General features: G+C 46.5%; 1 protein-coding gene across 1 annotated transcript in view; it reads right to left on the bottom strand.

Annotated features, from left to right (window-relative positions):
* Window positions 1-23,723, bottom strand: part of LOC119453591 (guanine nucleotide-binding protein G(o) subunit alpha) — a 28,404-nt gene extending 4,681 nt beyond the window's left edge. Inside the window, exons 1-9 of the mRNA XM_037715641.2 lie at window positions 23,473-23,723; window positions 16,937-17,168; window positions 14,429-14,520; window positions 13,111-13,203; window positions 10,146-10,306; window positions 9,329-9,457; window positions 7,094-7,223; window positions 2,776-2,847; window positions 1,766-1,853 (exon numbers count right to left, since the gene is read on the bottom strand). Of these exons, the coding sequence (XP_037571569.1) occupies window positions 1,766-1,853; window positions 2,776-2,847; window positions 7,094-7,223; window positions 9,329-9,457; window positions 10,146-10,306; window positions 13,111-13,203; window positions 14,429-14,520; window positions 16,937-17,060 (889 nt within the window). The 5' untranslated portion in view covers window positions 17,061-17,168; window positions 23,473-23,723. The remainder of the gene's footprint in view (window positions 1-1,765; window positions 1,854-2,775; window positions 2,848-7,093; window positions 7,224-9,328; window positions 9,458-10,145; window positions 10,307-13,110; window positions 13,204-14,428; window positions 14,521-16,936; window positions 17,169-23,472) is intronic.
* Between the last annotated feature and the right edge of the window lie 216 nt (window positions 23,724-23,939).

The following is a 23,939-nucleotide window of genomic DNA, read 5'->3' as shown; positions in this document are numbered from 1 at the left end:
TTGCACAAGTGGTTTGTCGACGTCGGGGTTCGTAATATTCTGGTGTTTGGGCCAATGCTCCAGCAATGCTCCAGCACAAAGCGAAAGACTTCACATTCATTCTTGATGCAAAATATTTCAATGCCAGTGCAGGGTGGTGACAGTGCTTCAAGATCCACTACTACATTATTTGAAAAACCGTCTTGGGAGAAAGCGACTACGCCAACACCAAAGCAATGAATATGTGGCTGCGAGAAGAGTGGCCTTAGATTCTCGCCAAGCACCAACCGAGGGACATTTTATGCAGACAAAACGGGCCTCTTCTGGCAGATGGCATCTGTGGGCCGAAAATTCATGGTGGCAGGCAAAAGAAAACCCGGATCACGGTCCTGCTTGCCGCAAACATGGATGGCACAACAAGGCTTCATCCATTTGTGATTGGAAAGTTCAAGACATTGAACTGCATGAAAAAATACCACTACCTCCCAGTCACTTATGCTCGGAACAGAAAATCGTGGATGATATGTGAACTGTTCGGGAAATGGTTGAGGGATTGGGATGGAGAGCTTCCAGATTAGCGCTGAAAAATGTGATTCCTCGTCGACAATTGCTCGGCACACTACGCAGATGTGCCGTAGAGTAACATAGAGTTCAAGCTTCTGCTGCCAAATACAGTGGAATCTTGTTAAGATCTTCATGGGAACCGGAAAATAAAGCGTATCATCCGAAAATCGTATTATCCGCGTATTATCCAACCTAATCGCATTACCGGAAAAAAAATGTATTATCCCGAAAAACGTATTATGCAGAATCGTATCAACGAGATTCCACTGTACCACGTCCCAGCTCCAGCCACTAGATCAAGGTATCATTTGTGTCTTCAAGGTGCTCTACAAGCGAAGGCTAATTGGGAGGGTGCTCATTTACCTTTGAATGAATGAAAAGCTAAATAGGGACCTGTTATGCACAATACAAATGCAGAAAGTAGCTTGAAGCTTGGGAGAGCGTCAAGCAAGAAACGGTTGCCAACTGCTTTCAACACACTGGCCTCATCGTTGGTGCCGAAGGGTTTGAAAAGCCTACTGGAGATGGAGCTGCTGACGAGTGTGAAGAAATCTACGAGCTCAAACGTGGAGCAATTCTGACACGATGATGGCGGATGACTTCACTGGCGACAACGACGTGTCGGAGGTGGTTGCCAGGCTGATAGATCTTGAAATTAACACCGAGGTGACGTGTTAGCAACCTGCGAACAAAGTTGTGGAGGCTGAAACTGCAGAGCTCGAAAACACCCTGCCACCAATTTCTGGCACGGCGGTGAATGCCTTGGCTTTGGCGCAGTGCTATTGCAGCGCAATGGAAGGCACTGAGCTGAAGTACATGGAATGCCTTGACAGTGGGGAGCAAGGCATTATACGGCATGCCATCAATGTAAAAGAACGAGCAACACTGCTAATGTTTTTTTTTGCCTCAGTAAATGGTTGCTTTTGTACAAGTAAGTGTCTCATCAATTATAGGCTAGCTGCAGACTGATTTGCGCTAGTGCTGGGAGATTTCCCATGCAATTTTATACAGTGAATTTTAGCTATAAGAAACTATTTTGCAAATTTGAGTGCATTATAACGTGGTTCAACTGTATATTTTGGGTGTGGTTTGTACATAAGGAGATACAGTATTTATGGAAACTATCTGATTTACTAGCATAACATGCAAGATGAGTCCACCACACTCAACGCAAAAAAAGAAGAAAAAAAAAAAGACTGAACAAGAGCATGAGTTTGCCTACCTTTGTAGTCCGGCATGTAATAGCGCAGATGTCGGTCCGAGTAGAGGATCTTTTCTCGGAACAGGTCCAGCTTGTTCAGAAACAAGATCTGCAATGAAGTTCATGTTGGTGTTCAGATACATCGGCTGACACGCTGAAACTCCCATCAGCAATTAGCTGCTCGTTATTCTCTCTGGCATCAAGAATAAACAACGGTAAAAAGACCTCAAAACATCTGAACTGCTGTGGCTCGTAAGTATTTATACGAGGACAAATTATAACAAAAATAAAATAAAATGAAGTGTTATGGATCGCACTTGAAAAATGCTGTAATGAACAAGAAGGATTGTACAGATCAGCTGCAGGATGACATAAGGAAAGAGAAAGAAATACAGCAAATAAAAAGTAATTGAGAGCAAATTGAAATGAAAATACAACCCAAACAAGATTTTGGCAGAGTGTTTATCTGAGATTTGATGAGTAGGCAGGAAAAGTTTGTGGCTAAACTTGAAATTTATGACAAGTTTCATTTCAATTGGAAGGGTGTTCCAGAACCTTAAACCTACAAAGTCCCACAAAAACCTTTCAGCACATTTGTGCGTAAGCAATAAACTGTTACAGTTGTAGCAACAAACAATTACAGTTTATCGCTGAACTTTGCCTCACTGTGTCCCTGCCTGAGCACTGTCACCACAACGTAACAATATAGGTACATTACGACAAATGAACAAATTAAGTTTGCCATTAGAGACGTCTCTGCTGTTTCTAGCCGGCACAGAAAACCGGCTTAATATAATCGGGAACGTGCCTATGACTTTTCTCTTCATGAGAATGGAAATCGTACTGTAAGATTTTTCACTGTCCTCTTTAGAAAAGGTGTCCATTATCTATAGTACACATTCCTAAAGCAGTTAGAGATATGTGATATACACATATTTATCCACGAGTTTTAGATATGTGGGGTATCATCATGAACATTATCGCGACTTCATTATCGAGAGCAGACACAAGAGTGGAAGGAAGTTACTGACCATGGACGTGTCGGTGAAGAACATGTTGTTGCAGATGGAAGAGAACAGCTTCAGGCTCTCGTGCAGCCGGTTCTGTAACAAGGCACGCATGAAACACATACTATCACTCGGCTACAGGCTCATAAGAAAAGCAAGCAGCGAGACATCCACATCATCGACACAATCCCAAGCACTCGCAACACAAGTAAAAATTATGCACCTGCTGAACAAGTCAGTGATGCCGCCGGCTCCTCCTTAAAACCGAAACTAGCAAAGTTTAGTCGATCTAGCAGTCGCAGAACGCACCAAAACTGCTAGACGAGCCAAGCCACTAAGTGTTCAGAAGCTGCATTTACTGTTTGTTGTGTGCGTTCCACGTGTCCGGCGTTTTTAATTTGCACGTTAAATAGTCACACGATCTCGGGCGACTTCTTCAAGCAGTTTCAAGTGGCGCCAGCTCCACCCTCGATGTCAGCACGGATGAGGGTGGTGATTATGTGAGGGAAGAGCTGGACAATGACTACTGGAAGAAACCCACGATCATTCGATTATCGCAACTCAGTCGACTTCGGTTATGTTGCCAGGGGATTTGTTGCTTGCATTGACTGTACTTTCATCTATCTGTACTGACAGCATGACAATGGTCGACATACCGACTGACTGGGTCACAGGCAAGCACATGTGTACACAGCAACGCTTTGACAAACCTGGGCCGTATTCTCAGACGATTACTTTCGAAGATACTACTATCAGTTTCATGATACAGGACGTATCGGTGATCCTGACACTCTGATAAAACAACTTGCTTGGCATTGTGCCACGAAAGCCGTCGCTCGTAGACGCCAATGCGCTTAGCCACTTTTGGAGTAAGTCACTCATTCTCTGCCGCATCCAATATTTCTTACTTCGACATCAAGACCACACTGTCTAGAAGAGGTATGAATTGGGCTAGTTGGTGTGCATTAATTTTTTTCTTGCGCTAAGTATAGTAGGATGCCACAGGGATGGAACAGACACTGAAATGAAGCGGACAGGAAGTGACACACGGGAGCGCAACGTGTGTCACACACGGTTGCGCTCCCGTGTGTCACTTCCTGTCCGCTTCATTTCAGTGTCTGTTCCATCCCTGTGGCGTCCTACTATACTGTGGGGATCCGCGACTCTCACGCGTTCCCTGATGTTGTTTTCCCCGCATGTCTCCTGTAGTCCGGCTTCTCTGCGTGGCTACCGGCGGTGGTTGCGAGAGATGGCGCTAGTGTCGCGATGCTAACGCCACCGAAACGCCGGGGTCACTTGGGAGAAAAAGGTCGGAGGCGCTCTCTCTTTGGCTGGAGATCGGCGACCAACACGCACGAACGCTTCGCGCGTGCGCCGGCCCGCTTCGCGCGACCGTCGCGCGAGGCTTAGAGCAGGACACCGGTATGGACGAACACGGATCGTTCGAGCGCGCCATCGTTAGCGTGACTGTACACGTGAACGACTAGGCGATGGTGTCATAGCATGGGGCGAACATATTCGCTCGCTATCGGGTCGCGGTGAGTCGGACTTCCTTGATTTGTCGCGCGCCCGTGTGAATGTTCTATTGGTAGCAATTTGGCTGGTATGTATTAGTGTATGAAAGGTGCAATAAATGCCCTTTTGATTGTCTGCACTACTGCGTTGTTGTTCCTTTGTCCCAAGAGCACATGTGAGACCCCACATCTGGCTGCCCAACGTGGGGCTCTTGGGGCATCGGACGATAATTTTAACAGCTTTGCTCGGTTCGAAATGTTTTAACCGAAGCGTAGTCCTAGCGTGGATTTTGATCGCTAGTGGCGGCGGTGTGCTTTCTTGAGCGAGGCGACGGTTGCTGTAGCGTGTTTGAACTTTTCGACATGCTAAGCCTTTTCGCGAGTGTTTTGAAGTACACTCGTCGGTACGAGAGCCACGTGGTCTGCATCCTGGGAGAGCGAGGCCTAGCGCCCGCGGAGCATTGGCAAGCCTGAAGCGAGTGAGTACGGCAGCCTCGTGGGTGGTCCGAATTTCTTATGTAAATAGCTTCTTCTATATCTTTGACTTCGGAAGTCGAGGCTCAGGGAGCCGGGTGGCCGCGGGCCACGGGTGCCGCTACGGGCTGACTGGTATTGCGGCCTGGCACCGGGCGCTCCGACACCGTCTGGGACGGTGGGCGCCGTCAACTCGGATGCTGTGTGCACCGAGCGGAGTAGGACCACCTCACAGAGCTAACGTCTCCTCGCGGCTGCCTGTTCTTCTGCCCATTTTGGGTGTTGTTGTTTTTTTTTGGATGCCGGTTGTCAAAGTAGCGACGCATTAGGCCTAAGGCTTAACAAAGCCGCCTGTCGCACGTTGAGGGACACAACCTGGTGGACCGTGGTGTTGAGATGTCGCACATGGCTTCCCTCATTAGTTCGCCTCGCACGAATTGAAATTACTCGTTCGACTCAAGAAAGCAAGCTTTGTTCACGTGAACTTAGCATCTGAAATGCCGTCCGAAATTTTGCTAGCCGAATTGAACATCGTACCACGTGGGCGATGCGTATGCCGAATTCCTCTCCCTTGCACTACTTTAGTGTTTGTCGAGTGCGTTGAGTGTACGCAGGGTGAGCGGAGTCACCCCTGGTTTGCTGTCACCTGCACATCGTCAGTGCTGCTGCCCCGGACTACAATCGAGCTACCCCAGGCTTTGGAGATGCCTGTGGTCAATTCGGCGCAGCGACTTCGGCGGCCGCCAATGTCCGGCTCGCAACCCTCGGCGGCTGGGAAAAGAGCCGGCAGTCACCAACGGCTACTGCGGCTCTCGTCAGCAGGGCGCGAGCGACGCTTGCTCGTGCCGACTTCTGCGTCGCCGTTTCCGGAGTCCTGGGCTGGAGTCGTGCCATCGAATCTGCAGACGTGGTGCTGTGACCAACGGACGCCAGCGGTGAACCCCAGAGTCAATGTCGGCTCGCACGTTGTGGATAACGCGTGGACATTTACTCGGCGGCGCCACTGTCGCATGTACTAACTTTTGTTCGCGACGCGCGCGTTGATAGGCCTTGTGACATGTTTCGCCGGCGTATGTGTAGTGATTTAAGGTTGGGGGGATGTGGGGATCCGCGACTCTCACGCGTTCCCTGATGTTGTTTTCCCCGCATGTCTCCTGTAGTCCGGCTTCTCTGCGTGGCTACCGGCGGTGGTTGCGAGAGATGGCGCTAGTGTCGCGATGCTAACGCCACCGAAACGCCGGGGTCACTTGGGAGAAAAAGGTCGGAGGCGCTCTCTTTTTGGCTGGAGATCGGCGACCAACACGCACGAACGCTTCGCGCGTGCGCCGGCCCGCTTCGCGCGACCGTCGCGCGAGGCTTAGAGCAGGACACCGGTATGGACGAACACGGATCGTTCGAGCGCGCCATCGTTAGCGTGACTGTACACGTGAACGACTAGGCGATGGTGTCATAGCATGGGGCGAACATATTCGCTCGCTATCGGGTCGCGGTGAGTCGGACTTCCTTGATTTGTCGCGCGCCCGTGTGAATGTTCTATTGGTAGCAATTTGGCTGGTATGTATTAGTGTATGAAAGGTGCAATAAATGCCCTTTTGATTGTCTGCACTACTGCGTTGTTGTTCCTTTGTCCCAAGAGCACATGTGAGACCCCACAATACTTAGCGCAAGAAAAAATGAACCACACTGTCAGTCGGCAACTATAAATTCTTTGGAGGCTGAGCAGTGCAGTGTCTGTTTTAACATTTAACAGCATGCTCACATGATTTTAATGGCGTATTCATGCAACACATTTCCCGGGTATTACATATTCATTTTTGGCGGTTCCGAGGAAAATGCATCAGAAGGGTTCTACTGTAGCTGCTGCTTTCTTTCCATTCTTTTTCTGCTCAACTCGAATGCATGAAGTTAGGCTTGAACTATTTTGCCTAGAATTTCTCAAAAGCTGCTTGTTTGCGCACTGAATTGTAGCAGCGCTATCAGAAATAAAACCGGAGATGCAAGCAGCAGATAAATCAAGCCATTGTAAAGCAGATGCTCAGCCATTGCTGTCCGAGTAAGAAAAAAATTCTGGGGTTTGATGTGCCAAAACCCCCCCTTCCAATTACAAGGCACACTGTAGTGGGGGACTCCGGATTAATTTTGACCACCTAGGATTCTTTAACGTGCACCTATTTTAAGTATATGAGCGTTTTCGCATTTTGCCCCCCTCAACATGCAGCCGCTTCAGCCAGGACCAAACCCGCGACCATGAGCTCAGAAGAGCAATGCCATAGCCAATGGGCTACTGCGGCGGTGCTGCATGAGTAAGTGCTCACTGCAGGAAACTTGACAGAGTCTCAGCACCGCCCACTTACCACAGAGGGGTCCTCCTGGAGGGTCATGTCGTAGCCGCTCAGAGCCACAACGTAGAGGACGGCCTTGACGTCGTCAAAGCACTGGATCCACTTGCGCCGTTCTGACCGCTGGCCACCCACGTCAAACATCCTGCAGGACCCAAAGAGAGAGTGCAACACTACAGTACAAGCACAGCACAGTCTCAACTGACATGGTGGTGACCAGACATGTTAATGGGGCCCGACCTACTTTAAAGGACCTGCATGCAACACCCGCACACCAAAACATTTGTGTAAGATGCACATATGATGCTCGAAAATTTGATTCTCATTTTTGTATCCTAATACGAGAGACACTGAAGGATTTATTTATTGAACCTATAAAAGGTGCTGTTTCGACGAGCAGTCGAGTGAAATTTGTAGAGATGTGGACTACTCCTGTCACCCTGTTCCAGTAAACTAGAATTCCGTTAGTCTCATCCTTTAAAGAAAGATGTGCTAGTTCAGTGCAGTCCACAGTCAAAGGGAACATGCAGTGCTCACTTTGCTGCCGCTCTGGTTGCAAGTGCCAGCTGTGAATATGTGAGTGCAGTGCACAGGTGTCTAGACAGGTGCCGGCACCACAAACCACAAGAAATCTGCTGCAAAGCTGGACGAATGTCCACGTGCTAGAGGGGAAAATTCGCACATGTTTGACACTTCAGTGCTCCTTCTATTAATATACCACAGTGTACATTTCGAAGGCACTAGCCTTCTATTCCTGAGAATCTTGATGTTTTTTCATTCAAAAAGTGAGCAATCTTCAATGCAGTGGATGACACAGCGAAAGGAAGTGCAAGTGGACAAGGCGCAATCAAGTGGAGGCAATCAACATGCAGGGCAACGAAATGTTGCCAACGAAACTGCTTCTTGGTCACATTATTTGACTGCTCAGGTTTTCTTTTGTTCTGAAGGGCAGGAACTCTTGCTCGTGAGTCACTGGCCACAAGGTTGCATGCAAGTCAGCTTACTGAAAGCATACCAAGCACAAGATAGAGATCACTGAGTCCGATCTGCAATTAACACTAGCGATATGTTGCAGCTCTTCCATCCAGTTCAGATGCACTTAAAGGTGTTCTGCAATCAAAATTACTTATGGTGCTCGTTGCCAAGAAGCCAAGATCAGGGTAACGTTGGAACAGCCCCTTCGAGAGGCATTCAAAACACTCGGTAGTGGCACACAGGGATGATATCAGCTGAAGCTTTACATAAAATCAACGAAGTTGAAGCAAACATGCTGCTCACTACATACCGTATTTACTCGATTGTAACGTGACAACGGGTGTAATGCAAGAGGTGACTTTTCCCTCCATCCAGCAAAAAAAAAAAAAAAAAAAGAAGAAGAAAACCGCTAAAGTAACGCGAGACCACTGGATGCATGAAAGAAATCGCAGTTTAGCCCGAAAGGCGAAGCATCAATTGCCATAGTAAATTAGTAGAGAGCTATACGGAGTAAAGATAGTAGTTTTATCAGCTGCATGAACTTGGACACATTCGCTTACTAACTGAATTAACAAGCATGGTGTCAGCGTGCACAAGCATAACATGAATAGATCACACTCGATGACTGCAGACGACGACTGTCAAAACGCTGGCATGAGCAAGCATGGTGACAGCAGCGAGCGAAGGTTCGTGCGGTCTATCGCTTCAACAGAAACTGAGCGGCAAAAGCACAGCGCATACAAAGGTCAAAGCCGTGTGGAGATCGCTTTCAAGATACGGAGCGCGCCACATCCCGCAGCCACGCAAAGTACAAGTACGCAGAGTAGAAGCCGCACCCCCTCTCTCCAGCGCTGCCTTCCTGCTTTCCTCCTTTCGTGTGGGAGATTGAGTCGCCAGTTCCCCTTACGCCCAGTTGCAAGATACGCATTTGGTGCCGCAGTTAAATTTTGCCTCCACTCCCTCCCCCCCATTCCCCCACGGCCTTTCGCGCGATGGAGATGTCGCGTTTGCTCTCCGCTGTGCATTCGCTCTCCATGAAAGCGCGTCCCTCGCACGCTTTCACTCGCACATTTCACTTGTTGATTAGAATTGGGTGCATCATTGCACTTTTTAGACAACTTGAATTTCGGTATTCGATTGTAACGCGAGGATCGACTTCAGGTAGCAAAAATCTGGGAAAAAAACTCGCGTTACAATCGAGTAAATACGGTACATGCTACTGAGACAAATCCACCTCATGCGGAACCAATCACTGAGGTATGCTCTGATCCCCACCTGAAGACAATGTCGTCGATCTTGAAGTGGGTCTCGATGATGCCGTTGGTGCGCACTCGGGCCCTGAGTACGTCCCGTGGCGTCGGCATGTACTTCTCCGTGCAGATGCGGTCCATGTTCTCAAACAGGCTGCAAAAGAGGCGGGCAAGGTCATCCATTTCCCCATATTATTCTGCTTGTAGCTTTGTCAAAATAAAGCAGCCTTATGTCACCTTGCCATCCGTAGGCTATTTGGAACGCACACATCACACCTTGACTCACAAAAGCATCTCAAACATGATTTGATAAGCAGGCGTAAGAAAACATGAACTCAAGAGAAATGAAAAGGACAACAAACAGTTTGTTTTTTTGCCCGATTCTTAAAATTAGGATGCAAACTCCCGCAGCTTTTTGTTGTTTTGCATGTTACAATTACAATCTCACATAATATTCTGAGCATGGTTCCGAATATAATGCAATGTGAAATCTCAGGCTATCAAATATAAACACATGCGTGCACACACAGAGAAGCATTATCAGCACATTTACTAGCATAACAAACAGACTTTTCTTCCTGGACACTATGCAAAACTAGGGTTGATTGATTGATTCATGGAGGTTTAACATTCTAAAGTAACGCTGGGGCTTTGAGAGACACTATAGCATAGAGCTGCAGATTAATTTTTATTGCCTGTAGTTCTTTGACGTGCACCTGAATTGAAGTAAACAAGTTTTTTTGCGTTTTGCCCCTTTTAAAATGCGGCCATCTGCAGCCCGAAACTGAGCCAGTTCTGTCAGCTGTGCACAGAACCCTAAAGTCTTCAAGGAAGTCACTCACTACAGCGCAGAGTCGTTGAGCTCGTACTCGAAGCCCCGTGCGACAGCCAACCGGACACCCTTGTCGTTCCATAGGTTCTTCAGGGCGGACGCCACAAATGGCAGCATGGTCATGCTCTCGTCAAAGCAGCACTGACAGCTCAGCACCGTCTGCGCATACATCTGCAGCAAAATAAATCAGCTTAAGGTTAGGCTCAGACAATCACCAGTGCAATAAGGAGAAATAAAGTACATAAACACTCGCATAAGGCGTACATTCATCAAGAGAAAGTAACATGTCTCAAAACATCTTGACAACATTAAAGGAATGTTAGAAAGAAATGAAGATTAGAGGGCAGACGAGGGTAGCCAATATTCAAGTTGACATCAAGAGGAAGAAATGGGGTTCGTAGTGCAGGTAACTAATTTTCAAGTGGAGATACAGGAAGGGAAGCGCAGTCAAGGATGGCCGAGAGGTAGGTGATGCAATGAAATTTAGGACATTTGCAGGCACAAGATGGGGTACAGCTGGCGCAAGACAGGGCCTTCATCCTACTGTGGACATGAAATGGGCTCATGATGATGCTGGTATCTGGCCAAGTACAGTCGAACTCACTCATAACATTACCAGATTTAACAATATATCGGATATAACAATGAGCAGCCGATGCATCGTCAACATGTGTTCTATGTGAAAAACCACTTGCTACAATGATCTCATGCCGCGTTATCCGTTGGCCATATAAATGGCCAGGAACAAATGTCTGGCCATTTCGCACTGACCAGAAATGCCATTTCTGGCCAATGTGATGCGACAGCACGCCTTCGTCGCATCGCATTGCAGGACTCGTACGCCCTTCTTGCCGAATGATGAAGGAGTGGAAGGGAGACGGAAGAGGGGCGATGAAGGCGTGCCATGCGGGGGTACGCGCCACGAAAGCATTGTGGCGAAGCGGCTTACATTCTTTTTTCTTTCCCCGTCTTTCGTGTTTCTTCACTTTTCAGTGCAGACACCTAGTAGCCACATTTATTTGTCATAACCAATAGTGCAGCATGGGAACATTGTACAGTTAAACCTGCTTATAACGAACCTCCATATAACGAATTCCTGGATATAACAAAGTTTGTCTATTCCCCGCCATTACTCCATAGTAGCACATGCATTTGAGACCTCTACGTAACGAAGTGGCAGCGGGAGACCCCCTCGATATAACGAATTTTCCCCTCCGACAACCTGGAGATTTCGCCCCAAATTTTGTCATTTTTACGCGAGCAGAAACCGGAAGCACCTTCTCTGCCGTGACGGAATGCGAAGCAAGCGCACGAGTGTGTGCGTGCGTGTGCAAGGTGGGCCTGCATCCCTTGACCCGGCGATCTTGCCGCAGCGGGCGTGACCTTTCCCCCTCCCTTCATTCAAACCTGATCCTGCCGCTTGCTACAGCTGGCCTAGCCCGCCAAGCCGGCACTCTCTCCTTTTCCAGTTGATGTTGCCGACGCGCTGGTACACGCTGCGACACATCACACTCGATGAGCGTGGACACGTGCTGTCAAACGCTGGAGGCGTGTGGAAGCGCCGCAGGAGAAGCGAGCGAAGTGACCTTCGTGCTGTTGTCTATTGCTTCAACGCAAACTGAGCGCCGAGAACACACAGCACGCACAAAGCTACGAGCCGCCGACGCACCTACACTGCTAGACTCTGCCCCAACGCAGATCGCTTTCAAGATACGGCCCGCGCGACCGCGCGCCGCCACGCAGTTTGCAGTTGATGCCAGAGTACAGTACAACGCCGCCCCGGTATCCCCTCCCCCCTCACTCCCTTGCCGGTGCCTCGAGCGCAACGGAAGAAGGCGCGCTTCCTTCCTGCTTTTCTTGCACGCGCGAGATTTAGACGCGGTCGTCGGCTCCCCTCGCACGTTTTCACTCGCACATACAGCGTACGGCGCGCGGAGACTGCGTTATCGCGCTTGGACTTTACACGGAATATCTATGAGCTAAAACCCATTTTAGGGCCACAACACGTCATAGACACCATCTTTATATAGCAAATACGGATCTTAAGGGCCATACTTTTGCTGGCGGAAACCGAAAATAAGCCATAGTTGTCGCCCCCGGCACTTTGGGCGGCCAATGCCATCGTCAAGCCACCAAGCCAAGCGATATGAAAAGTCAAAATAGCCGCTCGAGCCGGCGCGGGGTGGCAGTTTCGCAACGTATGATGCGGGAACAGTCCCACAGTTGCGAAGCAACAGCGGGGTTACCAATGCATTGGGTTCTATGGGAGCTGTGCCGGGACCGGCCGAAAACGACGTAATAGCCGTGAAAACGCAGCCCCCGGGAACGTAACAGCGGGGTTCTACTGTAACACTATACGACACTACGACACCATCGTGACGCTCGCTCTTTGTTTCCGATGCCTCGCGCTTGTGCGAAACAACACGCGTCCACGCATCCGGTACCTGGTGTGACATTCCAAGGATGAGTGCTTCGACAAAAACGGAAAACGGGTGCGCGTTACAATTGAGGGCGCGTTAGAATCAAGTAAATACGGTAAGCGTTTCTTTTTCGAATTTTCGTGCCGAACCTGCATATAACGAAATCCTCTTTATAACGAAGTTTTTCGGGAATTTGTCAATTTCGTTATATCCAGGTTTAACTGTAGTAAGCAGTTTATTTTACCATTTTACCATAAAATGCACACAAAAGTTCACAGCGCAGCAGGAGCTCCTTGTTACTTCCGTGTATTGTTAAAACCAGCAATGCTGTAAGTGGATTGGACTGTACTTCTGCCTAATTAAAATATTTCAATGTTTGTCCCCTCTGGCTTTTTTTGTATAGCCCAGTTACAACAATCACCAGCTATAATGGCATTTTCCTGGCACTTCAATATTGTTATAAGTGGGTTCGACCGTACGTGCATATGCGTGACTCAGTAGGCACTGTAATATTGCAGGAGGCTATGTTTGAATCAAAGCATCTTGTGTGCTCACCTTGTTCTTGGGATTCTCGAGGTTGATGCGCAAGATGCCCATGCCAGTCAGGACGTACTTCATAGAGCCCAGCAGGTTGTCCAACACCGTTGGCTGCACGGCACAGACACCATTTAACAAAATGTAATCGAGTGGCTGCTAACACACACTGTACTCAGTCACAATCCGGGTATTCAGTAAAAGTTCTACCCACAGAAACGCATCTTCAAAACATAACTCCCGAGAAATGCCGATACTGAAAGAAGTCCATTCCTGCTGTGACATCACAGTAACGGGCTAATGCAGCTGTCTGGCTCATCTACACGCCGTATTTACTCGATTCTAACAGCCAGAATCTTTTCTGGAAATATTTACTGAAATATGATGTGCTCTTCAGAATCGATTATGAATGCAATGGGGAATGCCCAAATCCCCCACCCACCCAAACCTCGAACCTCACCTTCCAATCTCAAAGGCAGTGCTTTGCCATAGTCTAAGAGCTGGAAGTTTGACATCATTGGATGTGTCCAAATCACATCTCCAGTGACCTCAGAGCTTACAATTTTGCCTTTTGTTTCCAAGGGAAACAAATTACGATTCCTTTCTCTCCTGCAATAAAGATATGATGAGAGGCCAATGAAGGATTTTGCATTTTCTTGAAGTATGAAGATCAGGGCTGTGCATTGCAATCGAGGGTGTTTCATTTTTCATCATGAGATTTACGCCACGGATGCTGCCATGCCTGTGCCTATGTTCGCGGATGTGCTACCTAGCATTGACAACATTCGAAAGTTCATTGGTGCAGGTGGTGCCGTACATGGCCTCCTAGCTGATGTTGCTCACTCAAAAGAATGCTCTTGCTGTGTGGTTCAAAGAAAGTCTATGTGAAACTGACCAATTTTTTAAAAGTGTGTAGGTTAGAAAAAAATGTTTTTAGCATGCTCGTGGGGAGGATCGTGGTACACGGTATGCTAAATCCCTCCAATAAAATGTGATTGGCACCTGCCCTACAGTATCTTTTTCGTGTATATGTACTTTTCTGGCAGTTTTGGTTTCCGAGTCCTGCAGAGTAGTAACAAACAGTCTAATGTGAAGCTCCTAGCAACTCTGTTGCACAAAGTCGTATATTATAGACGTAATTTTGGTTAGTCGGAATATACGATGCCCGGATTACGAGAAAGTCGTATAATTGGGGTTCCACTGTATTATTACTTTTCATTCTGTTGTTTACTGCAAACCCCTGCTACGAGGGCATCACACTACACAAGCAAGCGCACAACTATGACACCAATGGGGGCAAGTAAACAGTGGTCTGTCGCCGAGAGACCTGGACGCTCACCCTGAAGCTGCGCAGCTCTTCATCAGAGAAGCCTTCGCTGTGGATGATTTTCATCTGCTTCACGATGGTGCTCTTGCCGCTCTCCCCAGCACCTGGTTGGCCACAGAAACAGTCACCGTCAAGACTCCCGTTATCATAACGAACTTAATGGTTAGGCCATCATTAACGCTTTCGGAGTCACCAGCCCATATGTATGGCATTGAAAACAAGCTGCAAATGGCAAGGCGTACATCTTTTTTTTTTCTTTGCCACTCTTTAAAGACCTAGCATATGTAAATCCACCCTACAACCCCCCCCCCCCCCCCCAATTGAGGTTGCAGTATCTGTAAACAAGCAAACTAAGAAACAAACAAATAGATAGATAGATAGATAGATAGATAGATAGTCTGTAAACAAGCAAACTAAGAAACAAACAAATAGATAAATAGATAGATAGATAGATAGATAGATAGATAGATAGATGGATAGATAGATTAGATAGATAAATAAATAAATACTAAAACATCATGAGGACTACATATCTGAAAGATGTGGTTTTTGGAACCAATGCACCACCCGAAAAATTATTTAATGCACATTTGCTGCATGGACCCCCCGTGAGAAACATTCATCATCTCCCACTTTGGCGGCCACCAGCATGGTGGCTACATGCTTCACTTTTTTTTTACTACTGTGTGCTCACACCTGCACACACAGTTTCTGGTTATGGAAGCTGCTGCAAAAACTGATTTTTATCCAATTTCATGTCATTTCTGCGAGATGCTTGCCTAGATGGTTCTCTCATAGGCCTGCAATTCCTTTGTTGACAGGCAAGTGTTCACAGACAGATGATACTGCCATGCATGTCTTTCTTTTCTCCTGACATGAGAGAACTGACTGTATCCAATTTAGTGATACGACATGCAACTACTGGATATTTCTCATTTGCCTGGTTCTTCTGACAAAATTACATGTGTGTGCTCACATATGCACCTGACTTTTACTATGGCTGCATATTATGCTCGTTGTTCCAGTCATTTTGGAAATGCAAACTAGTTGCGGGAATTTTAATATATACTTAAATACTTACTACTGCACATTCTTACATTAAGGAATAAACCGTGTCGACGGTATGCTATCTTTTTTGTCACTCAAACGTCACTTAAAAAAAAAAAAAAAACATTTGCAGAACTTTTCTTGAAACACATCATTCTGAACTTATTAAACCTGCAATAAAATAAATAAAAAACCACCTTTCAAGGGCTAAGTGATAAGTGTGATCTCAAGCAAAGATCAGTGGATGAAAACAAGTAGGTCCTCTTAATATGGTACCATAGAAGGCTAGCTGAGTCTGTAGATGCACTGTCAATGGGATTTAGTGCACAAAGTGAGATGCAAGCTAGGCTTTTCCGCATATAAATGCTTTCACGATGGATCCCCACTGAGCAGAAACTATGAGAACACCCCTCGATGAGCTGCAACCTAACCTGCAACTACGTACAATCAACTCTTTGTTGCACCGTGCACCGCATCACACCGGAAAAATGCTGCCGCTCACCAGACATTGTGGCACAAGTTTTCCAGCCAGTGTGACTATACATTTTTTAGGGGGGAAAATTAGACAAACTACCCTCAGTGACACCACTTTAGCCTTTTGGCACTGATTTCTCTATCCTTCATCGTCCCATGCAAGCTGTCTGGTCACAATTCACCATTTGCAGTCCATGCTTGCCATCTTGTGGGCTTTCTCTTCCATTCTTTGACAGGTGCACATTATGAACGTTTAGTGTGCAGTACCAAAGTAACAAATGTGCGTGCACTGGATATATATTGTGTGAACACAATTATTTTGGGTCACTTGCGTTCAAATTTTCCACAGAGATGGCATTGTAGTAAGCGGTTTCTTTTACCACAGAACACATATACAAAAGTTGATGGTGCATCGGCTGCTCATGTTGTACCCAATATATCGTCACAGCTGATGTCGTTATAAGTGCGTTCGACTGTATATCGTCCTGTTCCTGTGTACGCTGAATTGTGTTTTTATTTGGCAATGCTGCACATGACATACATTTCCAATTCATTCTGAATGAAAGACGCAAGGAATGCAGCACCCACATGTGGTTGCATGCACTGCCTCCCCTGCGTGAAGTGGGAGCACGAGAGAGCCAGTGCAATTAGATGGACGCGTCATGTATATGTCACCCTGCCATTTACACAACAATCAGTACATCGTGCAGGAAAAAAAAAAATACGGTGTTTTACATGCCAAAACCACAATCTGATTATGAGGCATGGCGCAGTAGGGGACTCTGGGTTAATTTTCACTAACTGAAGTTTTATAATGTGCACACAATGCCAGGTACACAAGCGCTTTATGCATTTAGCCCCCAAAGAAATGTGGCCGCTGTGGCTGGGATTTGATCGCGCGACCTCGTACTTAGCGGTGCAACGCCGCAGCGACTAAGCCACCATGGTGGGTACCGAGGGGGAAAGGCAGAGAAGAAGGAAGGAGGACAGTGCACCCACCGAGCAGCAGGATCTTGATGACATTGCACTCCTGGCGTGCAAGCTCGGCGATCTGCCGGTCGATCTGGGCACTGCGCAGGCGCGCCTTCCTCTCCTCATCGTCAAGACTGAGGCATCCCCCCATGCTCCATCACCACCGGGTGCCTCCACGTGCACCACCACCACGGGGAATTGAGGACACGGCGACTGGCAGGAGACGCGCCGCTGTTGGTGCTGGCGGAACAGCAGCTACCTGCAATGAGCCCACGTCAATGCGATTGTCCAGAACAGCCTTACGCACACAAAACCACACCACGAAAAAGCCCGATGCAGAATTAACAGCTTACAGCCAAAACAAATGACAAAGGTCTTCGTGCTGTATTCCATGTCATGACCAAATAAAGAAGACCGAGAGAAAAAAATGTGCCGGCAAATTTCTTATTAGCTACTTTTTAAAATGTGTCACTTAGTACTAATAAAGCAGCATTCATATAACCAATTTTGCCACAACATTAATGCTACCTGATGTTACCTGACTAGATGTGCAAGAAAACAGCACCTGTGGCCAATTCTATTTAAAAAAAAATTTATCCAATGTGCTATCAGAATCCTTCGACACTTCTGAAAATCCGTGATACAAAAGGCTGTCATTGGCACTCCCTGTAGTATGTAGTAAAATTATTTAAATGACAGTCACAGTTTTTATTCAATTAAGTCACATAAGACTTAGTTTCAGGCCTTGTATGGTGAAATTGTGATTCTGCCCCGGTGCCTGGCCTATCTCGCCCCCAACCTACTTAACTCCAGTCCACTGCAGGACAAATGCTTCTCTCAGTAATATACAGTTACACTTGTCCCACATCAACTGACTTTATCGTATACCTGCAAATTTCCTGATTTTATCACACCACCCCCAAGCATCTACCCTCCTCGAACGTTTTTACCTCCGTTTTCCGACTTTGCACACACTGTTACTTTGATAAAACACCAATAGACTCTTTTCCCAATTTGCAACTGCGCTTCCCTGCACCGTGTGTTTGCCCAGCTAATAATAGCAACACCGGTCACCTTTCAAATGAAGTGCTAGCTGCCCATGCTGGGTCTCGTTTCGTGCGCATGGTTTCAGCACGAGAACCACATCTGCATTTTCCATGTCATAACACAAGCAAACCTCGCTTGCACACGCTGTTTGCAAAAATGACCCTGCCGCCATTAGCCGGGCTAACTGTGTCACACAAAAACTAGCTTTACAATTATGCAAAGGTTCTATTATCTGCTCCACACATTAAATTACTTGTCAAACTCTATTCATTCTTCCTATTCCCTTCACTGGCCGCGTACGCAATTGTGCACACAAAAATTGAAGGTGCAAGCCGCATTTTCATCCATTTCAATTTCTCCGAGGTGCACGGTGCACATTTTTTGCATGTTTTCTGAATGAAATGCTCGCACCCTCTTGCCAGCAGCACGAATTTCACATGTAAACATTCAATCAAGATGTCCACTTTTCACATTATATGGAAAAGTGCAAAAGTGGCTTCTTGTATTCTTGTTAATTTAGTGTCAGTGCGATGTTTATTACAGTAAAAATATTATATGCCACTAAAGGGCATGTCCTAAGCTCTTTCCTACTGTAATATTTAACTGTAACATGCTTGCGAACGTCGTACCTTGAGTTGCCGAACTTTCACGCACAAAGTTGTGTAAATGGCAGCTCGGACAGCAGTCCCAGCGGTACTATTAGTATGCATTAGGTGCACGCAGTGTTCTAATACATCAAATTTGTGGAACTTATGGCAGACAGCTGGCTAGTTGGAATTTTATCACTTTATGCATTTCTCTTAGGAAATACTAGGAGACAGAACAGGAACGACAACAGGTCAGGAGAGGTCAGCGCTTTTTCCTGCCCTGTCGTCTTTTCTTCTCCTACCATTTCCTTCCTCCCCCCCCCCCAGGGTAGGAAGTGCATCAAAGTCCAAATTTGTGGGGTTTGATGTTCATGGCTTTCGTATCCTTTGCAGATGCACTGCTGACAAGAATTAGCTGGTGATGGCAATGCTTCAGCGGTTGATTTCTCTATGATAAGCTTCATGAAAGCCAAAGAAAAAAAAAAAATGTGCAAAGATGGAGCGAGTTCCTAAAGCCAGGCACTGAAACAGACTTCCAGCAGGTCACAGTCCTCTAGAACCAGTTCATGGGAAGTGCTTACAAACTAGGCATTGAGGTCTTTTACAAAACTCTTGTCCACAAGGAAAAAAGTGAAAGTCATCACCCACTGCATTTATTTTGTGGTTTGCAACAGCTGGATCGAATACATTCGCGACACCAACTCCTAAGCAAAAAATAGTAAGATAAAAGATGCCATAGCTATTTAGTCTGACAATGCAAGTAACAAGCCTGAGCTACTCAGAAGGGGGGGCATGTTAGTTCCACCACTCCTGTTTGGAGCCAGATCAGGATGTCTGAGAACAAGGTACAGTGATGCAATTTGCCAAGGTTACTTTGGAGGAACTTTTGGAGCAGCCAAAAGTGTGTTTTGGAGTAGAAAAACACGCCCTTGGAGCATCCAAAGGCATATTTAAGAATGAAAGAAATTTGGCTTCGAGAGAATCGCGACAGCTAACGAAAGGAGGAAGCCCCTCATCAATTAAAAAAAAAAAAAAATAGCTGTGCCCAAAAATGGGTGTTAGTGGCGATTGGTAACCCACATCAGATATTGCCCTAAATAAAGAAATTTGAAAACTTGCACAATATATTGTTTTATATGTTGCTAAGTGCAAATGAGTGCTGTACTTGAGCTTACAAACCACTGTATGAATACACTTTTTCATTGCACAACAATCAAGTCTGTGTGGAACTTACTTCATTTCAAAATGACTAGGCGTGCAAATAATGCCTAGCTTGTTAAAAAGAAAAACACTAAGATAAAACCACCAATCATGCACTAAATGCGTACGCAAATAATAAACATGGAGTGAGTGACTAGAACAATTCTCGGCCTGCTGGCCTGTCATGAAGCAGGGGACTTCCCGTGCCCTTTCTGTGTGTGACAGTGCTTGCGTATATCTTCAATTATTTCGCTCAAAATGTTCTTCAATTTTTTTCACCTCCTTGCATAACATTTTGTCCAGAGCAGCAGAGATTTTGTCCGGCAAGCAAAGCCTGCCCACTTTCAATGTCACTGAGGCTGTTGGGTCCTTAAACCGTGCATAATGAGGTGCTCAGCATTCGCAGTTTCTGCTTCCTGCTGGATGAAGCAGATGATGAAAGAATGATGTCGCTTGTGATAGCAAAGCACCTCGACCTCAAGAGATTGATATCCTTTTAGAAAGTAGCAGAAAACAAATTTTGGTGCTGCTTTAAAGCACATTAACGAAAATGCAGCAGGATGTGGCAATGTTTGCCTTTTGGAGCAGTTTCGAAAAACTAGAGTAGCCGAGTAACCAGGTGGGCTTGTTGGTTGAACATCGTAGAGGCTACAGCGCGGAACCGACGAAGACAGGAAAGGCACACAGGAGTAGCAATCACACCTATGAAGGTGTTATAGGAGAAAATTTGCTAATGATGACAATACCACGCATAGTGCGTGGAAATAGTGTGGAAACCATATGTTTTGTTAGTGTGTTGCAGCATCCATCCAGAGGTCAATGAGGATGTAGTAACCTTGGGCTAGGCACTGGGATTTTACGGATAGTAAAGGAAAACTTCATTAATCTGCAGTGGAGAACAGTAAAAAAAAAAAAAAAAAATGACTGGTGGTAAAAAAGTAGGGAACATAAAGAATATAATTTAGGGCAATTAATTTCTTTCAGGATTAATGATTTGTTAATCTTTGTTTCGGTCTTTAAGACCAAAACTAATCTTTGTTTCAGTCTTAAAGACCAAAACTAGGTGCAGAAGAAAGGTAAAAGTGATCATCTTGGTGGCATCTGCCACAACGCTGTTTCAATTGGGAAGCTCTTATTATCCATCCATCCATTTATCGCTGAGGCATGCACAACTCAAGACCAATGCCAACAAACTCCAGAAGTTTGATGACACCAATCACTGATAAATTCCTGTGGATTCTCTTAAGTTCACACAGAGTGGCTGAAAACCCGATGCGAGTCCAGTATGCACATTCATTGCCGAAAGTGCGACATTTTCCTGCACATTCATTGCCAGCACATACTACTACTCTGATTTTTGTTACAAAATGTATAGCACTGCCCGCTCTAAGCATGTGAAATAATACCTTCACAATGTAAAATGTAGAAAAGAAACATTAAAAAGCCTATTTTCCAGCACATCGAGCCACTGCAGTCGCAAGTATTGTAGTGTAGCGCAAGGTAGTGTGTGCCACTAAAGATGTTCTTATGATGAATACACATTTTTTTGTGTGTGTTTGTTTTGATTTAGGCCACGTTTTACATATTTAAAGGAAATGAAAATTTTCTCTAGTGCATTTCTTAACTGAGCCTGAAGTGGTTAATCTCAAGTGGATCAGCTACCTGTGTTTGTTTTCCTATCTGTACTGATGCCTTCCTCTCTCTTAATTGCAGGTTCCAAGAAGCGCTCAGCTTGAGATAGTGCAAAAGAAAACGGACATGGGTCAAACGGTTGCCCTGTGTATGTTTTCTTTCATCCTGCGACAAGCTGTGCGCTTGCTACAGCCTGCAAGTACAAACCAACTAGCCCAGCAACATGCTCTTTTAATGTTACAGCAATCACACTAAGCACGCTTTGTGAGCTACACAAATGATGCTTTTAAAGACAGGTAATGCTCTTTGGCAGCTATTATTTGCAAACACCTTGCACTTATGAAACATGAAATCGACTAAAAATCATGATTTACATTGTTAGCCATGGACCTTCACGACAAGCGATTGTGGAATTGAAGCCAATGAGCGCTCAAGGAATCCACAATCAACGGGAATCCTTAGGCTATCACATGCCCCCAAAATATGCGACCTAAGTATTACATGCAGTTTTGTACACCAATGTGCATGGAAAGCTCTGTTGGAAAACAAAGACCAATGTGCTTGCACTGTCTTTCAGGTAAGCATTCCTTGAAAGTGCACTGCCTGGGCATTCCTTGCTACATGTTAAAGAATATACTAGCTTCAGTTCGATAATTAGACAACATGCGTGCTAAAGTTCGCAATTAATAAAGTTTATTAGTGAATTTTAGTTGAAATACGGTCAGGGAGCGTAATGCCCATAAAGAAGCATAAAGCACCTGCAAAAGTAACATCCGCTTAGCTTGCACAGCGTTTTCTTGTAACCCTGTAGAATGCTCCTGGTAAAATTTGCGAATGTATACGACATTGTAGGTTACACAGACTATTATTAGAACGACTTCGTGACGCTGAAAAGAATACTCAACGAAAAACGGGACCGACCGCAAACGCCCCGTACATTTAGTTTCGAGTGCGCGCTCAAGACGAAAGCCGGCCAGTGCAGCTGCGCACCAATCGCAGCCGACAAGCGAGCTCCACCCCGCCACTTTTTCACGCCGCAATCTCTCGCATCGCTCAAAAAAGCACGCGGCAAACCACCGGCTACACGCCCACGTGCAAAGCCACTCGAGGCACACCTCGGCGGCCGATGTAAGCGATTTCAAACAACAAAAAGAAACGAGCAGGCAAACAAACGACGCTAACTACGCGCGCTCCGAGTTGGCGGCCGGTGAGTTATGGGGCGAGCGTCTAAAAAAGAGTAGCCGAGATCATGCGGACATCCGGGTCTCACGGTTACGCGCTACAGGTGCGTAGCGTACGTAGCAACCGTAGCGGAACGGCAAACCGTGGGAACTACCGACGCCGTGTGGTTGGCACATTTGGCACGGCGGATGCTGCGAACAAAAGACGTCATGTTTTTTGTGGCACAGAGATCCCGGTGTCACCATGTAAGGTGAAGCCAGTTCAACGAGCGCACGATGCGACGACCAACTCCAACCTACTACCGGGCACGCGAAAGCATAGATTTCACTTCTGCGTACGACAAAACACGTTTCCTCGGGCAACATATTTCAAGCTTTCGACTTCGCAGGTAGTACATAAGAGTGCAGAGTCCGTTCTGCAAGCATGTTCCGCTAGCCCGGATGTTTGAACACTGGATCGGAACAGCCATTGAGGCAGTGATGCACCCTACTAACACGCAATGACCAACATTCGAGCAAGTGTAAATGTTCTAGCAAAAGCCGCAGGTTCAAGAAATTCACAATACACAAGTGACAACGGACCAGATGATGGTTAGTTTAACTTAGTTCCATGGGTCGCATTCGCGGCCGAGAAATTTTATCGGCTGCGGGCATAGCACGTTAGACGAAGCGCCGTGCAGTGTGCAAAGCAGCCTGGCGCCTAGCTCGGCGACGCTCGCAGATAAGATACCACGCGCGAGGAATGCTCCGCCCAGCAATCCCTTTCGATAAGATTGCGCGGCTTCGTCAAATGACGTTGCTGCGCACGTGACGACATAGCGAGCGCGCTCATTTGAGACAACAAAGCGTGCGTGCACAGCACGCTGCGGCAGCGGACATTTTTAAATAGACGGTATGATGCTAATGGATCGCTTACGCTCTTTTCTTTTTTCGTTGAGAGGGGTCGACGCGGACGCGGTCACGATGCCTCGCCGGGCGCCGTCAGTCAACGTGGTCTCAGCGGCACCTCCATATGGCTCGTTCGGTCACAGCACAACGGAACAAGGTCGATCACTGGAGCGTCGAGGCGAAAAAAGTGACAAAAATGCGGCGCTGACAAAATAACGTGTTCACGCAATGACTCACGCACGCACGCACAGGCTTGTTGACATTCCCAGAAACCCTTGCGAGAGACGCCGACGAAGCTTCGACAAACCGTCGTAGTACGTCGCCAGCATCGACACAATCTTGCAGGGAACGAAAAAAAAATATATATATTTTGTCAGCCGGCAGCGTCTACAATTTTTGGTCACTCGCAGCCGTTAATGTCTGCGACTAGAACAAACCAAATAGACATAATATTATGAAATAAAATAGGTTTACAGAGCAACAAATAAAATAATA

The sequence above is a fragment of the Dermacentor silvarum genome, chromosome 5 (assembly GCF_013339745.2).
Source record: "Dermacentor silvarum isolate Dsil-2018 chromosome 5, BIME_Dsil_1.4, whole genome shotgun sequence".
Classification (NCBI taxonomy): Eukaryota; Metazoa; Arthropoda; class Arachnida; order Ixodida; family Ixodidae; genus Dermacentor; species Dermacentor silvarum.
Note: the sequence above shows the minus strand (reverse complement) of the source record. Positions and strands in the feature narration are given on the sequence as shown.